This window comes from Bombus huntii, chromosome 5 (genome assembly GCF_024542735.1).
Source record: "Bombus huntii isolate Logan2020A chromosome 5, iyBomHunt1.1, whole genome shotgun sequence".
Classification (NCBI taxonomy): Eukaryota; Metazoa; Arthropoda; class Insecta; order Hymenoptera; family Apidae; genus Bombus; species Bombus huntii.
The window spans coordinates 9,803,555-9,826,764 of NC_066242.1; the positions used below are offsets into that span (position 1 = coordinate 9,803,555).

The 23,210-nt window shown below is 34.5% G+C and overlaps 1 protein-coding gene across 6 annotated transcripts in view; it reads left to right on the plus strand.

Moving 5' to 3' along the window:
- LOC126865980 (neurotrimin-like) overlaps positions 1–23,210 on the plus strand; it is a 301,471-nt gene that overhangs the window by 143,567 nt on the left and 134,694 nt on the right. The window contains exon 1 of one of the 6 annotated variants that reach the window (XM_050618975.1): positions 16,192–19,739. The exons of 1 other annotated variant lie outside the window; for it this stretch is intronic. In XM_050618975.1, coding sequence (XP_050474932.1) covers positions 19,367–19,739 — 373 coding nt within the window. In that variant the 5' untranslated portion in view covers positions 16,192–19,366. Of the gene's footprint in view, positions 1–16,191; positions 19,740–23,210 lie in introns of those variants that run through there. 4 more of the 6 variants (XM_050618974.1, XM_050618973.1, XM_050618970.1 and 1 more) reach the window with 4 other exon arrangements.

A 23,210-nucleotide genomic window follows, 5' to 3' on the forward strand; every position in this document is an offset into this window, starting at 1 on the left:
AAATATCTTGAGAAGACTAAGAAGAAGTAATTTCAAAGATTCTCGTAATAAAAACCTATTTAATTCTAAAAACACGAGCTCTTAACGCATAGATCAGAATAAAAATTCTATTATGGTATTACAATTAAAATAGTATAATAAAAATAATAGCTTTTCTATCTGAATAAAAATCAATATTAGTTTTGTCAAAAGAACGTGTATATTTCTAGTAACTGCAAAAGCGAAAACTCTGAAACTTTATTTTTCATATCTTTTTTAGATATTTATTCTGTACTTCTTAGTTATTTATCTAACGTAATTTATTCAACATAGAGATATTTCAAATTGATTCAAAATATCTATTATTACCTACATTAAAATAACAGGGGCTAATGAATCAATAGCTTATTGAAACTAAAATGTAATACAGTGTATTATACAGCCAAAATTTGATAATTATAATTTACCCTTTAATGTAATCACCATCAAAATATTGTTCGTCATAAAATTACAGTATTCAAGATACCGTATTAATACGTTCAATACAGAACACAAAATCGAAGGGGTCCCATCCGAAGGGGTGGAGGAAATCGATTTTTCTTTAACATTTACCCACGCGTTATTCGTAAGGAAATTGGAAATGCCAATATGGACGCCTACCTCCACATCTTCCGCATAGAATGTGTTTAAATATCGCACGTTTTAATAATTATACCCTCAGCTTCCACAAAACCTCGTCAACCTATCAGCTATTCTTTAAAGCCATACATTCCTGAACCTAACAAATTATCTTTATTTGCAATTACATCGTATTCTATTTCCCCTGTTTAAAGAGAATGTCTGTTGCTCGACCTAGTCGACATCAAAATTATTTCAACCTTCTTTTCTCCCTTCTGAAGACTTTTATCGTTGTCAGTTTCACAATAGTATAGCAAGATTCCGAAAGAGGTCGAGAAGAAATTCCTTTATACGAGAATCGAAGGATGTTGCTTTCTAAACGTAATTACATAACGTAATTCTTTTGCAATGAAAACAATCCTCGAAGGGAAAATAACGTATGTTCGGTTTTTCTAATCAGATATTTGACTGGCTTTTCTGGGATAATAGCTCGAACAACTGGGATTACGAAGGGATAGAGGCTCGCTTGCTTTCGACTCGATAACTCTGTTCGATGGTCCGCACGAGCTGCCACCTCAGGAACGAAGCCTTTTGTGCAGAATGTCTTAGCACAAGTGTCGCGTGAAGTACTTGACGGCTGATTACTTTCATCATTATTTATGCATAACTTTGTGGGCGCTCTATACGGTGGCTCCTATCCAGACGCTATGAGGTTCGCAAAATTATTATTGTTCTATATATATTTGTCTGTGATAGTGTAATTCAGAAAGAACTAATCGTATTTCATTCTGTCAAATATGCATGTAATTTTGGCATTATAAAATGCCTAAATATCAATTTATATTAGCTTGGTGGAAAATAGCTGAATGATTGATTTGTATTTGTGCTTTTAAAACGTTACATTTTACTTATATTCTGCGTATTGATTCGAATATTCAATTTCAATCCATGTGTGTATAGAAACGGCATTTAAAGACATTTACTCTTAACTTTAGTTTCTTTATTTCTACGTGACTACGTCACTTCTTATTTTAGTTTCAAACTAACAAATTCTTTTAAGTTTCGATTATTACTATTTGCTACATTTATGTATTTGCCACACAAAAATTAGACACACACGTATCTACTAGCATTTGGAAGGAAAGAATAAATACTTTGTCCGTTCAAACCATTTTCGATTATTTCCGGGACAACAAATTCGTTTGTTTAAGCGTATGAACAATTTAATTTTTTTGGCTTTGTACCAACGTTCATTATCCTCTATTTTATAAAAATCAATGAAATCTATGTTTGTGTAAGTTACGTTCTTGCAATGCGTAAAATTGTCTTAGTACTGTTTTAAACCAAGCGCCATCTTTCTCACCTCATTAAAGTTGTACATCGATCTCACAAGGCCAGTTCGCGTTAAGCTTGCTACGATCGACAATGAAATCAGGCTGCAACATGGAATACTTAAAGAGACCAAGGCGAACCGCGTTCAAGTTACCTTGCTGTACGCATTTAAGTTCGAAACGAGGTAAACATCGATGTATACAGGACTTTCAACGAAGGCAGCCTTGACCATATGGAAGATAATTATCTTCGATGCAGGTTAAGCTAATTAAAATATGTTCTACGTTTGTGCAAGTTCCAGTTATTGGAATTCAACTGCTCTTATTGATGTAATGTCATTCATTTATTAAACCATTTTGTTACATTATAAGGCGGATATTAAACGTGTTGGTTTGTTTACTAAAGAGACGAGTGATAAAATTGTAGTGGTCAATTATATTAAAATCACTTTAAGTAAAAGTACGGAGATAGTGTATACCGGTCGCAATCGTCGCTGGCTCAATGCTACTGTTCAACTCTCTAACTGTTCGCTATTCGACTAACTATTCGACTATATGACTATCCTAGAGATCACGTTCGTCTATTTATATCGATAGGTGTTATTATAAAAAGTTCAAATGTAACTCCTGTTGATGATTACAAATAACGGCAATAATATTTTGTCCAGAGCTTGTTTACCTTTGGACCCAGCAAACCAAAACAACGTTGGTGTTGAAATCTTCCGTTGACTCATGTACCGCTACAATTAATTCACTTTTAGAAAGTAACAATCTTTCTTTTGAAATTTAGTTTTATTCGTCTGCTTTACTAGCAGTAAATTTTCTTTGGGATGTTTTCGAAACTCTTGGAAACGACACCTGGAGGTATACAATGCCCCAAAAATATAAAAATAAATTAATGACATTAACAATAATTTATAACTAATAAAATCTTAATGTATTATTAATATTTATACATAATTGTAATAAATGTATAAGCGAACGACGTTTCACATCTCGTAGAATCTTTCTTTTCATCTACTGATTTATTTTTCTTGTTATTTAATTTTTAACTTAATCAAATCTAAATGAAATATATTTTAATCTAGAAACTCTGTAATAATCAGCGATTGTCGTGAATAAAATGTGCTTTTGCGATTAGTTTCCATAGTTCATCCCGTTTCTAAGACGTTTTCACCCTTAGCAAAAATTCGAACAAGGAATTTCTAGCTTGTCGTGTCAGCAAGGTATCGGTATGACGTCAACAGCATGACCATTGTTTCCGGTAGTATTGTTTCGGGTTGTTTCTCGCCAAGCTACGAGCCTTTTACGTTGGAGATTTCCAAGCTACCGACGGTGAACTGAATAAAAGGAAAATGAACCCGACCACACCCATCCAGTCTTCACATAGCAAGGCGTTCACCCTCGTCTCGGGAAATCACGATAATCTTGTTTCTCTCTCTCTTTTTTTTTTTCGAGAAAAGGAACTTGTACACTACTTGAAACAACGTTAACAAGTTCGTATCTCGCAAAGAGCGAGAATCAGCTACGCATGCGATATTGTAGATTCTCGGTGTTGCAAAAAGTAAGTGGTAACGATTTGCAACGATTTGGCTAGACGATTATTTTGCTCTTATATAGGATCTCTGTCTATACGAAAACTTAATTTAACGTTTCATATATTGTGTATAAATTTTAAGTGCAAGGAAAAGATGAAATAACCGCTTTTCGTTTATGTGATCTTCCGTTTCTATTTATATTAGAGATTCTGTTAAAACATGAAATCTCCTTCTGTTTGTTTAAACAAAAGCGTCACCCAGACATGAAAATTCACCACTCACATTGCCAATCTTTTGAACATAACAATCTTCCTATATCGGAAATGAAATGTTTTCCTTCTTCCCATAAAGAAGTTTATTTTTATTCAGGATGAATTACGTCACATTTATTGTCAGATAATTGGAATCTTTATAAAATATTATTTTACACATTATGCATTATCAAAAAATTACTATCATATTATTTGGTGTTTTATTCTAGAAACTATAATTGTATTGCTAACGTTGATTCGTCTTCATTAGTTCTTAATTCTATGATTCTAGAAATCTTTCATTAAATACCAATACGATTAACAGGTGAAAATGGAGCGTAGTAGTGGAAGAACCGCGTGAAACACAATCTACAGAATTTCCGTGTTTTGTTAATTCTAAGACCAACTATAATTACAGGTACACTTATTACATATTCATAAGCGCTTCGTATCTCTGGTGGACGTTGGCGGTCATTTGATTCTATGGAATTGCGGCTACTCCGTCAACATTGTGAATACATTATCGCCACATTTGCGGATTTTCGTGTCGGTTTAATTGCAACTACGACGCGTAATCCTCTTACGATATATCTTCGGCTCGACACGATCACTGCTATTGATAAATATAGATTTGTAATTGCAATTTTTCTCAGCTTTTGTCCCTATACATCCATTTTCTTTCATATTGTATATACCTCAAGAATTGCTGAAGTAGCGATTTAATTTAGATTCAATGTACAACACCATTCAAAAGGATTCAGACACTTCCTTACTTTTGACAAAGTGTATTGAAATTTGTTAACGATAGCAGAATACGATTGAAAGTGAGTTAGAGAATGCAGCAGGGTTAACTTCTCTTTCCTGATTATTATGTTAAATTATTTGACTTGTAACATTTGTCCTATATCCTACACCTATATCACACCTATAGAACACCTATATCCTTTCGTAACGTAGTTGCAACTGCCGATCGCTTTGTGTCGCGTCCTTTCGGCAAGCGGCTACTGCTTACAGATCATACTTTATGTCGTACAGTATAGACTTAATCGATCTATGGTCGATTAATGAAGCTATAAGATAATATTGACATTCAGGACAAAAGGGAAACGAAAGGATATGAACATATATTTTCAATGATAAATAAATCCATTTGAATTATCATTTTCTATATGAAAGATAATAGATTTCTGTAATTGAAACTATTATTATTTTTCATATGAAATAATTGGAATAGATTTACTCGTCGTCAAAAATACCTAAATGTTTACTCTTTCAGTTGAGAAACTAATGAATTCGGGCAATTGCATTGCTATCACACCTCCTCCGAAGAAATCACTTATAAAACGAGGAAGTAGAGAAAAGTAAGTTGTTACTTCAGCGTTCGTAAAATATGTTCTTAACGCTCGTGAACAGACACGTAGATGAAACTGCGAGAGCAATTCGTTTGAAGTTACCCGTTCTTCCCGCGGTAAATCGCGAAGAACCCCCGGAGCTCCTAAGAGGTCCGAGCATTACAGGGGAAATCAGGTGTGACGTGTGCATTCCGCTCGCAAATCTGCCAGTTGATTCATTCGGAGCACGAGTTCTGGAAGCGTCAGCTTGGAAAAGCAATTATTTCCCTTTAAGCTCCGTCGCATCGTCGACACTCTGGTTACCGCGTAGTAAGTCTGGTGGTCTAGCTTACATTTGCGCTCGCGCGGACACGAAGCTGAAGCGTTGTTTATTCCAGGCTCGTGGCCGAAGGTCAATTTGTAGCTTAGAAGCGACGTTAAAGCGCCATGTCAAAATAGTACGGCGGCTTCGAATTCGTGGTTAGGATCACGATGTTTCCGAATAGGAATAGGTCTGTTCGTTGAAACGACTCGAATGGACGTAGAAATCCGATTCATGGAAATCCGATTGCACGGAGACAAAGTCGTCTGTACTCGTATGACAGATGTAGAACGTTTGAACAGCTTCAATCTGCTCGTCGCCTAATTACTCGTCCTTATTAACTTATTTGTCAAAGGTGTACACATGTTTCGCTACCACCCCCTTCTCTCCTTTTAGTGTTACCACCCACTGGAAATTAATTAGAAAGCTTTAACTTGCGACAGAAGCTACCTGATTAATAATTCCTGGTCGATCTGTATGTTCAGTCATTCTGCAGCCGAAGAAATCGTAGAGAGCTTAATTGACGATAAGTTGCTTTTGTATTAGTAATTATTATTGACAGGTATTAAAATTCTTTGTCTTCATACGAACCTCTCTGGTTTTTATTAGTTTTTCAAATTCATCAGTTAGATACGTAATTAATATTTTGTATTTCTAATCGTTACCTTCCTCTATACCTAAATTTATGAAGTTAATCAGCGTGGCTTCTGAACGACTCAATTATGAGTATATCGACTCAATTATCCGAGAAAATTATTCAGGAACAAAATTAATCAACCATTTTTCATGAAGTTTTTAAATTCATTATCCAAATACATAACGAATATTTGATAAACAGATACCTGATTCAAGTGGAAGATTAACAGAGACGCTACTATCGAAAGTCCTTGTTCCTAGAACTTATGTCGTTTACTATTTCAATTCCTGAATGATAGTAATGTGTTATCGTTCCTAAACTACATACAATTATATCACTTAATCTGTATAAGATATATATTTAATCCTACGAAATTCACTAACAGTAAGAACGCGTAAACATACGAGTGAACAACGAATTCGTTTTCTCGGATACGTAGGTTCGTGCGAAGCAAATTTATTCTGTACAACAATCGTTGTATTACGTTGTCATCCAATTTTCGATCGAGCTACTATAAACAGGTTTCGATTGAATTCGAAACATTTACCGGCCGGACATCTTCGGTCATTGAAACGTGTAATTGGTTTTGTATGTTGCGGCGTACGAAACGTTCGAACGAAACGCACGGCCGCTGCAATTTGTGATTAACATATGCAATGCGTTGAAACTCGTTTAAACATCGTGGATTACACAGTATTTTAATCATCTATAGGTAATTTGCGTGTAATATCAAAATGCTAATTCAATTCTGTGCTGATCTGGAATTCTTGAAAATCGATTTCAATTTCTAGGGGTAAATACTGGCCATATTGGAAGCTTATTAGTGCAATACATGCATTAATCAAGCAAAAAACATTGCAATACCATGTTACTGTTTCTGAATGGAAAGGTTAATGCGGAACTTTCGTTTCATCACTGTTTCAAAGCATTTTGGATTTTAATGAAAAAATTTATTACTCGATATCTTTAAACGTAATAAATAACATTTAGATCGTACAGTCGCATAAATATCTATATTTCGAATGGTATCAACGAGAACGAAAAACAATCTTGGAAAAAGATATATTCTTGCAAAGTATTGATCCATTGATACCATTCAAATTATGTATGAAATATTTTTCGTATCATCGAAATTCGTGTAGCAACGATATATAAATAAATATTAGAAATCTAGAATTAAAAATAACCGCGGTGATATCCTAAAAAATACAATACAATTGAAGATTCCTAAGAAGATTACCATGTATAGCGTTAGACGTATACGCCTGACGCTTATATGAAATCACTCCATAACACCAATATAACAAGCGACGAAACTTGAAACTACGATGTTCCAGGAGGAACAAACCGGTTGAATAGATTTGTGACGTGCGACATTCGAGTATTCGTGAAATTCTCATTCGTTTGGAGTTTATAATGAAGAGTTTTGATGCATGCCACCGGATGACCGGCAGAAAATTTCAGAAACGTTTTATTCAATCAGACCTGAGAAATAGTTTGTTAACTACGGTGCATGTGGAGTACATAGATCTACGAGGTTTTACAAGCGTGTGAAAGTTGCCAGAGAAGGTAATAGAGGTGACGTTTGTTTTTCGAATAAGTAGAGCAAAGTTGGTAATTGTCATCGTTTGTTTAGTCGGTCGCGTGGCTTTCTTCCGTTGCCAATTTCGCAATAATTAATGTCGTCGATATATGTATTTTGAATAGTTTCAGTTTATATATTTCATAATGATCTGCCTTATTTTGAATACAATCGTCTACAAAGAATTACGTATGAATGTTTTAATGAAATATGAAATAAAGTAGTTTTAACTATACTACGTTTCTAACAGATACGAAAGTGAAATGTGTAAGACCGAGAATTTGGTTTTCATAAACATTGTATTGATTATGCACTATTTCGCGAAACTGTATTATAATAGAAAATAATTTGTTCAATTTACAAGCTCAGCCATTTACAAGTTAGACATTTCACAGTGTGCACAAATTCCACATATCTGAGGTGGATTATTATACGTGTTGGTTTATTAAAGAAATAAAATTGTAATAGTCAGTATATATTAAAATCACTTCAAATACGAGCACAGAGATGGTGTATGCTGGTCGCTCAATGTTACTGTTCAACTCTGCGCTCGCTATTCGACTTCATGACTCGCTAAACTTGATTGTCCTAGAGAGCACGTTTCTCTATTTATATCGACTGGTGGTATTATAAAAAGTTCTAATGTAACTCCGGTTGACGATTACAAATAACGGCGATAATATTTTGTCCGGAGTTCGTTTACCTTTGAATCTAGCAAACCAAAACAACGTTGGCACTCCAAGCCACAACAATATGAGTCTCTCCCGATTCGAATCTTCCGTTGACTCATTTTCCACTACACATTTAAAGAGAAGGTTCGAAGTAACAAATTTAATCATGGAAGGATCCTAAATTTAATGGACGTCTATCATCGATAATAGGATTCGATTAATAAAAGAAGAGTCATTTAAATAATTCTACAAGCTAGTATTTTGTACCGAGCTATCAACAATTTTTAATGCATATGTATGCCTGACCCTTACAGGAAATTCTACTTCATGCTGTATGTGTGTCCCAAGGAACGAACGAGCGATTCATGATCAATGCGCTCTTACGAGACAAGTTTTACGATGTAATCAGAACCATCGACGGCGTGTAACAACTCGACATCGTCGTGTAGGTATCCCGCGGCTCGCATTACGCCGCGACATAATGTTCGCCACCGTAACGTTCTCGTGACGCCAGTTAAGATGGCTGGCTGGATTCAGCAACGCGGTTTCGAACAGCGTTTTCTTCGCGACGCGTTGCATGTGAGAGGTTAAACAACGCCACAGTTACTAACGAAGTTGCTAAGTTTTCTCGTTTGTGCCGCTCTTTAACGTCTCGCTGGGCCACATTAGAGCGTGTAAAGTGCGGTGAGCACAAAGATAAAGAGCAAAGAGAGTGGGAGAGAGGCTGGAGAATTGGTATGAATAAAACGACCAGGATTACGCTTTTCTCCGACTTTGACTTACTCCGAGCCCAACGGGACCGAGCTTTCGGTTGCCACTTAGCGAAAATCGAATTACTCGTCTTTCGCCGCGCACCTCGCCACCAGGAAATGAGCTTCCAGTTCTTGCCAGAATGAATGTTTTCTCAAAGTTTCGGCGTCTCCCGGTGGCTGGCATTTCGCTTTCATTTTTTCGCGGGACGAGTCAAAGGAATAAGGAACTCTGGTGATCACCTTGAACGGTGATTATTGTATTTCGACTTGGTGAACACTTGTGACTGGTTTTAGGATAATTAGTTGTAAAGTATTTGTTTAGTGGAACAAGTGAACGAATTCTATATGTTGTTTTTCAGGAGAGAAATGCAGTAAAGAAAACTGTTCACTATTTACTAATTGTATTCTAATATTTTTATACACATATACAGGGTAGTTCGTAAGTACGATTGAGTACGGAGTGATTTTACGTGAAAAAATACATCGAAAATATGGAATAAAGTTTTTTGAAATGACTCTGTTTTTGAGAAAATCGAGTTCGAAAATTTATCAAATATACTTAAACTTGCCTACGTATTGAATATGTATGAGTAAACACCAACAAGCAATTATTATACATGCGAGAATAAGTAAAACAAATGTAACATAAAATGCAAATAAAATGCAAAACAAAATTTTTCCGTTTAATGCCTCATTTTCCAATTAGCACAGTACGGAATTGTGCCACCAGTTAAGAACTACCTCGTAATCTCATATAAAGTAACGTTCATCTTTTAAGAGCATTAAATAGAGATGGAAGAGGATATTATAGTAAACTAACTGTTTTTAAAGTAAGTCAACAACGTAGTTCAGAAAGCTGAATGATTATTATCTTGAATGTTACGAATACAAATGTACCGTTATTTAATTACTAGAAAATAAGTGGCAGACGCGTACAGGTAAAACGTTGAAACAGTTTAATAGCTCCTGCATTCGTGTGAATTTGTAGCCTTGAAATATGTAGCACAAAGTGGTTTGGAAACATTAAATATTTAACTTTTCCGGTGCTGCGGTCGCTTTTGATTAGTCTTTGCCGAGTATACAACGAATGTACACACGTAAGTGCAGCACCAAATGGATCAAAGAATTTGCTCGAATATTAAATTGGGTTGTTTTGGAATCGCTTTAAACGGCTCGTTGAATTTATTTCTATTTACTCCCTTATATGATTGCTGTGCGGACATAATATTTTTTATGCAATTTTGTTAAATCAATTGTACATATAATTGTACATATAATATGTATCAATAATAATATTCGACTAGAGTAGAAGAGACCTCAATGGATAATATAAATATTTTACAAAATAGATATCGTAAATATGAAAAAGATACATAAAAAATTTTGTTAATTTAACGAAATTATACGACAAACAACAGCTGTTTGATAGAAATATATGATCCTCTAATTGTTTTGGGTAGTTTATACGGAACATCCCCTTTAATTTAGTTACATGTTAAAAGGTTAATTCGAAACTGAATCTCGTTTTGACCGATATCTGACAGTAAAGGGTCAATTAGCCGAGAAACGTCGGTGAAACATAAAAATTCTTCTGCTCTTGCGGATCGCGCGGAAAGTTACACTTCTCGTTCAGCTATTCCGGAAGTTAGCTAGCCAGCTGTACTTTCATTACTGCTAAGATTAATCTGCAGTTGAACTTTGTTCATTAATGCGAGATCATAAAAGTTTGACCGATTTTCATCTTCTAGCGACCGACGGATCAAAGAATGTTTTAATTTCCTTTTATACTCTTCGCCGTTGAATATATGCATGTTAAAGAAACTCGGAGATAGCTCGAAACAGTCCGATGATATTTAGCATACCGTTAAAGATCGATCTTTCATTTCGAAACTTAAACGAATGTTTCTAAAAAAAATGGAACGACTTGATTCTTACTTTTCGATTTTCGTAATTCTTATATAAATTAATTCCCTAATTGCAAATATGTTAAAATATACTATCCGATTCTTTTTCGTTATAACAAGTGAAATTAGAGAAAGGATACGTTACGGAAATTCGTGGATTAGTTACTTTATATAAATTAGAAATATGCTACAATATATTTTTCAGCGTTTTCTGTTTATTATAAGAGAAAATTCCCAAAACCTTGATATGAAACGTTTGAAAATTCGAAGCACGTTTCGAAAATACACGACGGAATTTTACGCTTGGGATTACAGAATTTTATGTAAAATCGTTTTACGCCCGTATTAATTTATGTTAGTTTCGTAGTTAACGATTCACGATTGCGTGTGTTTCAAGTCTGTATAACGACAGAGAAATTTTAATTATCGTTAATGGGAATTATCGACGATTCTAATATCGCGACCGCGCATGCTCTGAAAGTTTCTAGATTTAATCATGATACAGTGTATTAATGTTTATATGAAATAGTTATTACGGCGCAATTTATTTTCATAATTCTCAAAGCTTGTAAATATTCATATCGAAACGTTTACAATAAAAATATTCTTTGACTCACGTAAGTTCGACCAAGCTGATAAATATTTACCTATTCCAAATTACGTTGATATTCATGATTTTTGTCAAACAAGTTCGGAACGCAGAATAATGACCTATAAATTCCTTTTTAAACTTCGATTTTAAAAGAAGTTTCTAATGTCGATGTCGAAAAGTGATCAATTTGATATCAAACGTCCCAGCTACAAATTTTCTACAATAACGGAACTTACTTTCTGATATTTGTAAAAGATATACCTTAATCCATTCACGAACGTGCTTATTGTCAAACTTTTAGTAACGAATAGTGATTGGTATTCAAATTTGTACTATATTCATGCTACATGCTTCAGACAGGATAATAAAATATCAGATAATAAAAATCAAACATGAATTGGGAACTCGAATAAAAAATTTTCCACACGATGTTAAACAGCAGTGATACCCATAAACCGAAGGAACGACAAAATTTACCAACTAATAAATCATAATTCTTGTACTTATGAATATTTATTTATTTGAATCTTGATCGTAAATGTACAATCGATCCCGGAAGTATCGTGTGCAGCGCTATAATACAGGAGATACTCGAAGCTGACGCAATGGCGATCCGATTGCGCTACAAGAGATACGCATTGACAGTACAATGTCTAACGTGGCAATAAATTATCTCCCTGGTGTACACTTAAGAGCATGGAACGCATAGTACACGTGCAGTTCTGTCAATATTTCACGTGAATGCGCAATAAAACGATTTCCTATTAGACACTGGTATCTTGTAACCTCTGAACCAGGGAATGATTACGTAAAGCATACAAGATCAATCGATGGACCATACTACGTATATTTCCGTAATGTTTGCAAATGCCAGATATATCGTCCCGATATACATACAATATGCTCGCTGCAAACTTCATTTCGCATCGGACTGCCCTTTATCGACGTGGTTAACTCGCTGTGTCCGAGATTGTTTTAAAGAAAGAACTCCTCATTCGCAAAGAAGTTTTATTCTTCCAAAAATTCCATTAGTCCATGAAAAGAAAAACTCGATATGAAAACGTCGACCGATTTTCAATTTTGACTGCTTTTTTTAATTATTACAAGAGAAGAGAAGTTGAATAATAAAGCTAAAATGGCATTGTAGTTTTTATTGAAAATTTGTAGAAAAATTTGTAAAAAATTGTTTCGTGCGGTTTTCGCCAATTAGACATGTTTCTTTCCTTTGTTTCTTTCGAGTTGTAGATTTTATTCGTTGATTATTTTTATTTTTGTTTGTATGTGTATATTTATTTGTTTCTGTACCGATATATGTTTTCAGTTCGCGCAGCAGAAATAAAAGCACAAGTTAAAATTAATTGGCACAGGCGATTGTGCAACATTTTTTTAGACAGCGACAAGCAATTTTAATTTCAGATTATATTTAATTATTTGGATTAATATCACATGTTTTCGCGTTGTAATTTTAATCTGTGAAATTTCTCTGAACTAAATTTTACAAAAGGGGATTATTATATTTCAATTGATTTCCAAGTGGGATAGCACTGAAATGTTTCATTTCATTGTAAAAGAAACTGTTAAATTTCAATATTCATTGCAAGGAGTATTAATAAATATTAAATACAATATGTAATGTCTCTAATCACCAGATAAACATAACATTGTGCGATTTAAAGTTACATCATATCTACCTCTAGTTTTTTAAAATCATTTTATTTTTCTAACACTTCGTCTCACATGTGTTTATTTTACTTTATTACCACATATATATGTATCCATTATATTAACATCAAATGTCTTATTTACAGCAAATATTAGATCCCAGGTTTTAAATGGAAAGTGTAATCAATTATAATCCTCTCCCTGAGATAAGGTTATATCCACGAATCTTATTCATTACTATCATTAATCTTTGTATTACTTTATTATTCACAGTAAATGAGGCTCTAAAAATCAATTTGTGAACAAGTATTATGAAATGAAAACGTCAAAACAAGGAAGTAAAATCTCTTAAAATCACTAAGATCCCTCTGTTAATCGAATTAAAATGACTTGCTTTGACTACTTAATCTTCTTTTGAAATTCTATTTGAAATTTCACGGAAAATAATGCAAAACAATCAGAATGGTGGTCACGATAGAATTCATTAAGATTTTATTTGATCAGCGTTGAAAGCTAATTCTCTTAGGAAACGCGCGCAATGTGTGGGTTTTCTCATTGGTAGGGGGAGGGGGAGGGGGAGATGTTTAATGTATGACGCCTTTCTATCTGAAATTCTGAAGAAGCGCGCTGAATTCAGATCCACCAGTAGATCTCAAAATGGCCGCAGCTAAGATAACGGTTTCCTTGAGAAGGACCACTTTTTTTTCTTTACTCTCCGAATACGAAACGTTATCTTGCGCGCTTCTATTACGACATTAGAACGGTGCTATGAATTCCAGTCGGTTCTGTTCGCGTAAACTTCACCAGGAATTTCCTGGCAATCACAGCCGAAAGGAGCATTAACATTCGCGTATTCGTTAAATTTCGAACCCTTCTCTCGAGGAAAGTGAAATAAATGACCATTGCTAAGCTTCTTCAAATCGATATTTTCTAGTATGATGTTTAAATAAGGAAATAGTAACTTCATACAATTTCTTATGGCAATTTTTAAAAATTTGCAAATTTTTATTGCCGTATGTGAATATATCTTTTATAAAAAGGATAAGATCTCATTTCTGGAAAAGTGAGATTTTCTTGTTAGAAACTTTTTATTAAAAGATGAAAATTACTTGTTTCTATTAAGAGATATTCTTTGTTCTAAAATTGAAAATGATTGAAACAATAGAAATGTACTAACACTTCTATTAGAAATACACTTTATGGTTGAAGAAGTTTACCTAATATTTACGTTTTATAATAGTTCCTTTGGCGGCAAATAAACTTTCATGAAAGAAATATATTCTATTTATTAATATCATTAAAGATGCAAAAAGCTACCGGATACTGTTTCGTTTCACAAATACCTTGATGAATTTCAAAACCAAGTAACAATTGGATGCTTTGAATAAAATATCTACTGTCGTCTGCTCGAACCTGTGGAATTTTATTTGAAGTTAAAATTGTCTTAGCACATAGAAAATAATTTAGAAAAAGTATTGACATCCAAATTAAAAGTTTCAGAAATGAAAAGTTACAATAGCGCAGAATTAAATTCTTGATTAAAGAGAAGTTAAAGTTTCGAATATAGTAATTTATTTCTCCACTACTTTATGCGACAGTTGGATATGAAATTACGTACAAAGTTTAAATGTCTATTAAGAAATTTTAATGAAGTTACAGAAGTGTTGGGTATAGTTTCTTTCTGACACTTTTTATTTATAATTATTTTATCTTTTGATTACAAACCATATGAAAGTATCTTTAGCAGAAATAACTTTGAATTTGTAATTGTATTTAAAACAATTGTATTCGAAATTATTTCAATTTGTAACAAATAAGCTCATAATCTTACTGAATATTTAATAGAAATATCGTTACATGTTTGTTTAAACTTGATAAACCATTATAACAATATTTACTGCTGTCATCAATGTCCAACAAATTATCGACATCGCAGTAACTAATTATTTTCAGTACCATTACAACAATTACATACGTAGGTTGGTAAATTGCTTGCCAAAGTTTCGCATTAACATCTGCGAAAGGCAGAAATATGGCTAGACTTTATGACATGAATGTAACCCGTCATTTCCGTAATTAACAATTTCTACATATTTCACTTTTGATGCTTTCGCCCATATGTAATTATGGAGCAGGGCCCAGTGAAAATTAAATTCTAATTAAAACAAGGGATGCTAACTTGATTCGATTGTATCTAATGCGCTCGAAATATCGTATGATACATAATAATGTTCCCTACTTTTCAAATACACGACCGTATTGTTTTTGTATTTTGTTGAATTTACGAATTTCCACTAGAAAGTTCTTAACTAGCATATTAGCTTTCATAGTATGACGAGAACAAAGTTAACTTTAGTATTGAAAACTAGAACCTATTTAAATATATTAAGCTGCATTTAACTGTATATGACAACTTAAAGGACAGAACTTGCTTAACTTTCGCGTTACTTATTCGTCATTAAAACTTCATGAATGCTGAGGCGTTATATTGGACTATATTGTGTTATAAATAGGATACATTGCTTTCTATTATACAAAAAGAGAATAAACATTTTTACGTGTTGCTTGAACACATACAATGCGATTTGATATAGCGATACGTGCAACAGTATGTATACAATTTTTGTTATACTTTACGAACTTTGACAACTCTTATTCATCTCTGAGTCTCAGTCTTTTGGAATTTCATTATACCTTTAAAAACGACGAAAAATACATAACAAGCAATATTATGAAAAATGTATTTGAACTCTAAACATATACAAAAATAATTGTGTATAAAACGAAGATCTCTATTTCACATATACTACATGTATGAACATATATGAGATACGTATAATAACTTGTATAACTTTTAATACACAAGTAATTTTTAAGTATTCGTATATACATATTCGCAAATATTGCATATTTTTTATTATTGGTATTATTATGTTTTATTGAATTGTATCAGAACAAAAGTTCAATTAGTCAAATTGAGAAATTAAAAAATAAAAATTTAATACTGTAAAAAATAAAAATTTGCACACACATCCACAGTCTAATTATTCCTTATCAAGAGATTTCATTATTCACCCATTAACATAGAACCACGCAAAGACACGAAGAACAATAACATTGCATGATACGAAATCATCTCACCTATCAATCATATATATTAAAATCTCGTTTAACTTAATCAAGTTACCTGAATTCAAGTAACTTGAAATCACTTTACTAGTGTGAACTTGTTATTTAATTGATTTAAGCTATTTTGTCAAGTTTCTACCCTCGTTTACATTAGTCGAATCCCTTAAATTCGAGTAACCAGATTAATCTGAACGGGGCTTAGTTCCACGCGTGAATATCAGATCGTGTAAAGTGTAAATGGGTGGATATATGTGGTGGAAATCTCCTTGATTTTAGTTCGCCAATGAAAACGCTAAACATGGAGGGAGGGAGGGGGGGGAAGAAACACAGCAAGGGGTTAAGCGAAGAAACAGCGGAGGCAAAGAAAGGTCGGTAGAGGAGTTGGCAACACGTTTCGTTTCCGCTGCCGTCATCTTCAAGTCATCTCTTACTGGTTTACGATAGCACCCCCGCGAAACTTTCGGTACACCCGCACTTAAAGTCATCCTTCGAAATAGTGCGATGTAGGTGCTATAATGTCTGTTACGAATACTATTGCTGATGGTGGGCTGGGTTTATGACTTGCACTACTTCGCATGCCACGTTCCTGAAAGACGCGAATCGCTTAAACTCTTCCTGAAACCTTTTTCGGATGACTTTCACGCCATACTGTGCACCCCTTCGCAAACGGAACTCGCCAGCAGCAAGTTTAAGGGAGGTTCTTGTACCATTTCGAAGCGAACAGTCGCACAACGTCGCCTTTTTACTTTAACGCCGATGGAAATCGTATTTTTTATAGACGAAGCGACTTTTGATTGTTCGCAGTAGAACGAGTGTTCTGTAAATGAAGATTGAATGCGAGGTTGCATCTACGATTTGATACAGTATTCAACGAGTTAGTAAATATTTGGTAGATACAGCGGTTGCACAGTTAGAGAGTTGAATACATTTACATATTTTATACGGGTTGGTATATTTCGTTGATAGTTTCTCTTTCGTTAGTACATTTAGTTATGTTTCATATAGGTATGTATAATGGTGAATAGAGGAAAATTAAAAATTTCCATTTGTATAAAATTGCTTATATAAGTTCTAGCAGCTTTTGTAGTAGGTTTACTACAGTCATTTATTCTGCAGCACCTATTTATTAAATACTATATATACTGATACTAGATATATAGACATGTTAATACTTAATATAAATTATCTGTAAGTAGTTATAAATGTGATTAGATCAGTATAGTTATTGTATAACAAAAGTGATTCAATAGAACAGCATTGAATAGTTAATTATGCTTTGTACATTTTAAAATTCACTTGAATTTTTAAACTGTAAGATGTTCCGTATGCATTTCAGTACAATGTCTATTATTGTATTTCATGGCTAAGGATAATATGAAAGCGCCATATATGCAAAATTCTTTAAAAGCTTTAAGGAAAGTGTTGAAAAGATATTAAAGAATACAGAAGGAAATGATAATGGTTTTGCTTTTAACATCGTACATAGCAAAAGTGGGCTGTAAAGGGTAGAATGTTATGTATTAATAGATTTACTGAATTAAAATTCCTTTTGCCTAATAAAATCTTACTGTTAGACCGTAGATGCCTACTTGATATTTTGACACGAAGCTCACAGAAGCCTATTCTTATATGTGTCATCACAAGCTTATATTTGGCTTAGATTATTCCTTGTACTTTTACGCTTTTTATATATAGGTCTTAATCAATTTACCACTGCCTCATTCTTCCTGCTTCCCTCCTTACTCAATACGCTAGGCTCTATTCTATAGCAATCCCTTTAATAACTTTTTTATGCCCCTATTTCTATCTTATAAAGAACGCATTTCTTGTTTTTGTCCTCCAGCTAGTACCAGCTTTCCTCTTTCGCTTTTCCACACCTTATTCTCGCGATTAATTCTTGGCTGTCTTCGCTTCCCTCCCTCTCTAGATGCTCTCCCCGTCCTTATATATTTATATCTTCTATATTTGTCGTTCATGATTTTATTGTAGCGTACCTAATATTGCAACTCATGTCCCTTTCAGTTAGAGTTTTAATTACATCTACATATATTTTGTTGCCTTAAATTTCCCACTCCTGGTCGACTAGGTCCGTTTCTATAAAATTTATCCTATATCTAATCAGAGTAACAAAAGAATAATTCCTCTATCCAAATATTCTGTGACCGATATTGCCTGATCTTCAACGAAGGAAACCAATGAGTAGGAATATCGACTGATTGATCGGCAGTCTGTTAAAGTACCCTCTGCACGTATATGTTTGCCCGGTGCTGCGAATCTGAATCACGAACGTAATCTAACCATCTGACAGAGAAAAGTAGATAATCCTTTTCATCGATCGAACAAGAAGTGATTTCAAGCTATTTTTATTCCATATAAATCGGATAGCTTGTCCAGAAATGTGAACCCTGACTTTTTTCAAATGTCGATAAAATTAATTATCTGAACCACGCACATCGTGCACGGTGTTGGCAGAATGTAGACGTAAAGAAAAAAATTTCCTTAAGCTTCGCACATCAGTCAAATAATTCTCCTTTTGAACACTTAACTTCATCATTGTTGCTGTACATAAAACTGTCTGATGGATATGAAAACCTGTATTGAGAATTAGGTTGTCCGTTAAGTAGAAGCTATACAATCATAGAATGAAAAATTAATAAACACGCGTGAATATAAACAAAATTTATCTCGAATCAAAATGAAACAACACGTAAGAAAATAGGCGGTAGCTGATTAAGTAAAGAAATTATTATGTTCAAGAAATTCGAATGTCATGTTAACACATCTTTCCTCGTCAACACATTAATACCCTTCACACGTGTTGAATTATCAATCGACCAATAAAAAAAAAGAAAAAAATGGAAAAAGAAATCTCATCGATCAAGTTAAACTCGGCTGTCGTGAAGGCAAACCGCACATGGAGAACCGTGCGTCTAGTCTTGGTAGAAAGAGGCCAAGCTTTCGATCGTCTATCAGTCCTAAGGGGAACTTTCGCGGTTGGATTCCTTAGAGCAGTGGCAGAACCTATGTCTACGTGTGTTTCTCGCTATCCTGGGAACGTGTCTTTCGTATGAGGAAGGCGGGTCCTACGGTTCGCGATGGCGGAGGGCACGTGAGCCCTGACGGGCGCATGCGAACCAACCCTAAAGCTTACGGCAATCGAGAAAGGATGCCTTTATCTCTCTCTCCCTCTCTCTCTATATATATATCTCTTTCTCCCTCCAGCTATCGCCATCCCCGTTTTCACCCTCTCGTTTCAGTCTCGTCGGTGGCGAACCGTGTAGCCCCTCGTGTGCCAGTCTGCACCGAGATTCCGGCGCGAATCGTTCTTCTTCGTCGCGGCGTCACGCCAACTCCTAGATGGATGTTGCTGAACCGCATTCTCGTGTCAACGATTTACATCGTCGCGCAATTCCTCGCAGTCTGTCCAGCCTTCGTGGAAGGTCAGTGATGAACTACGACAAGCATTCGATTATAAATCGTCCATGATTAAAGAATTGTTGGAATTCAATGGTTCTTGTGTGAGGCACGTGTGATCATCGGCATGCAGAGATTGACGTGCATGAAATGCGATCGTTCGATGTGGGCGGTGATGAAGACATCAAGTCAATCTTCTTTTTTCCTTTTCGTATATCGCACATATATTTCATAAGTGTCACAGCCCAAAATAATTCAGTGATCTTGTGTTAGAAGAATATAGAGATTGTAATAAGGAAACTTTACGGGTTAAGAATGAAAAAGTACAAAAATATTATTTGACCATTGTTTCCTAAAGCCTATTCTTTTTCCCAATATTATGTGTTCAGTAAATAATTTTTTGTTCCAAGCTTTTTAATAGTTTTCCACTTTGCTTAAAAATTTCAGTTGTGTCGCTTCTGAAATATACGTACATGCGATATTATAAATCGCTGCTTTGCATCGTTTCACGTGATAACCTTTAATCGGTCGTTATAGTGGTCAAATTGTTGACGTATATGTAATAAATAAAAAATTAATTGATAAAATGCTTAGCTAATTATAATTGTCCTTGCACTGTAGAATAACAAAGATATAATAAAATATAGAACGATAAGAAAATTAATGAAAAGTGGAATATTCTGGTTGGAGGAGTGTGCATCGTGTAGAAGAAAATATAATACATCAGCGATTTGATCCGCATCGCACTACTTGAGAGTTAATCACGTGAAACAACGTGAAGCAGTATTTCATCACAAAGATAATTTGCCGTCAAATGATAACTTAACATACAATATTATAGAAAATATATAGAATATAAAAACAAGCGGGTTAAGATTTCCATCATTAAACAAATTACTTTGTTAGAATTTCTTAAAATTTCATTGTGTAGCATTAATCATAGCTTTGATTACTCAAAGTTACATACGACTGTTGTAAGAGTACACTGCGATTGCGTTCTTTTCCTCTTTCGTGTTATGTGAACGTGCTCAACGCAGAATTCAACCAGTATCGCAAATTTTGTTAAATTTGTTGATTTTCACGAATGAAATCGTGAATGCTGAGAAAGATGTATTGACAAATGTTAAAAGATAGTCGAAAGTGCAATATTAAGGATACAGTTTTTGAAATTCGTGACATGACGTGACGTGACACAACGAGGACCAAGCGGATACAGGCTTTTAGAGACGCAGGATAACCCAGTGTTGCGCATCTATTCGTGTGTTCTATTTTTCTTTTTTTTTTCATCAACGATGCGTGTAATGGCAACACGTTCGAACACATATTTAACATGGACCGACAAAGAGACGTTTGATGGTACAGCTATTTCCAGCGGTAAATTAGGATAATTTGTTCCGTGTTTTACACGCGTATTTTTATTTGCACCACGAGCCGGTTGGTCAGTGAGACGTAATAATTACACGGGCTTTTCAATGTGCCTGAAAACATCTCTCAGCGTTTGCTGCGAAATAAATTTCTGCAGCCTTGTTTGACCGTACTTCGTTTAATCTCTCGATGAAAGTAACGTATAGAAAGAAATATACAGTGATAAATGAGATTTAAGACTTGAAAGAGTTATAATACGATGAAATGAAAAATATTTAATCAGCATCGGTTTTAAAATCAATCTTTTTGATATAAAAGAAAGGTTGTTTTCATAACAGCAAACGATATTCGATATGTCTTCTTTCCATTTCGATTTAAAAATGATATTTGCGGACTGTGGATCGATGTGTATTTTAGAATATTTCTTCCGCGTCCAGTATTGAGTGACACAATTTTTTTTCGTTGACGAATACATCTTTAAGTGTTTTCACGATATAAATTGAACAATAAATTTTAGATTCTTCTATTTCTATCCAATGTGTTTCTACTAATATTTCAAATCATTAAAAATATAAAAATAGAGATAAAAATACAGAAAAATGTTTAAAAAAATCCAATGACATAAAACTTTCACTTCCAATACGATTTAAAAATTAATTTCACTCAATAATTACTATTTAACGATAAATCTACATAAAACGCACGCGCATTCTCTCTTTCTCTATCTGCCAGTCTTTTTCATTCAATCCAGGCAGCTAGGCAGACATTTTCAGGAAACATTCAGTCACGTTCACTCGAAACCTCTGGTGACCATACACGGTTCTTTCACCCTAATCTTAAGCACTCGATCCTCTCATTCATCCATTGCATTCGAAACTCGATTACTTGCTATTCCCAACCGACCAACTTTCTATTCTCACAATATAAGGTAGATTGATATTATAATATTTGCTGTTGCTTAAAAATCATTACTTCTCTCACTGAAAACTACCATATATGCTTCTGAAATCTTGAAAACTTTTTCTATCATCTTGATTATTTCAAATTATTTTTATGTGTTACGTACAACCTACTTGTATCGAAAGGTTCAATTAAACAATTATAATCGTTTAAAATCATAGAATCATTTTTCTATCAGCCTAAATATTAAAAATTTAAACTGCTTACATCAAAAGATCCAGTCGGAAAACGATAACTCCATAAAACCTTAGAATCTGTTATCTACTACTGTGAACATTAAAAATTGCTCTATCCCTGAATTACCTTCAAATTATTTTTAGCCAAAGATCGAATTGGAGCAGCAGTAAAAGCGGCTGAACAGAGTTACGAAATGTACGTTTCATTTGATTTATTGGAGAACCATTACGTGTAAATGACCCGGGAAATATCATCTCCTCGTTAGGAACAACTTAGTTTGCGTTTGGTATTATCTACCATGGGATCCCTCGACAAAGTTCTCGCTCTACTAGCCGAGATACACGAACTGTTACACTGGATATCTCACTTTTGGTGTCTGGGGGCTGGCTCGATTCCTCTCGTCGACGCGCGATTATCCCTCGATATCACGCTGCATTATTTATCCGCCCCCCTCCCCATAAAACCGTCGAATTTTCGGAAAGGCGAGAAACCTTGGCGGAGCGAAGCAAGGAAACTTTCGTCCGTTATCCAGAGGCTCTGTCGCTACCCTTACCCCTGACAATAAGAAATAGAAGGGGAGGCGACTGGCTGCGAAGCTTCCACCTTTTTCATCGTCCCTTTTTCTCTCCCTCTTTTGCCTTTCTACTTTATTCGAGCAACTTCCCCGCAGACCGGAAATCTGTTCGCGCCGGCTGCCAAAAAATCGCTGGCGTCGTAACGACGCTCATTTAATTTGGGGCCAACAAATGCAACCGAATGTATCTTCCGAACAGTTTCACGGTGCTGTTCTTCTCTGGGTTCTTTTTCAACTTCTAATACGTGCAAGCATCGTATATTGTCTGTTGGAACGATTGGTTGAATAACTCTTAATGACTTTATGCTTGAATAGCAGATTCTAAACTTTGTGCAAATTAAGCGAGAAATTGAAAAATTAGTTCGATTATGATAATTACTTTTTAGTCTTTTAGTTTCTGTTGTCTAATGTAAAACCAAAT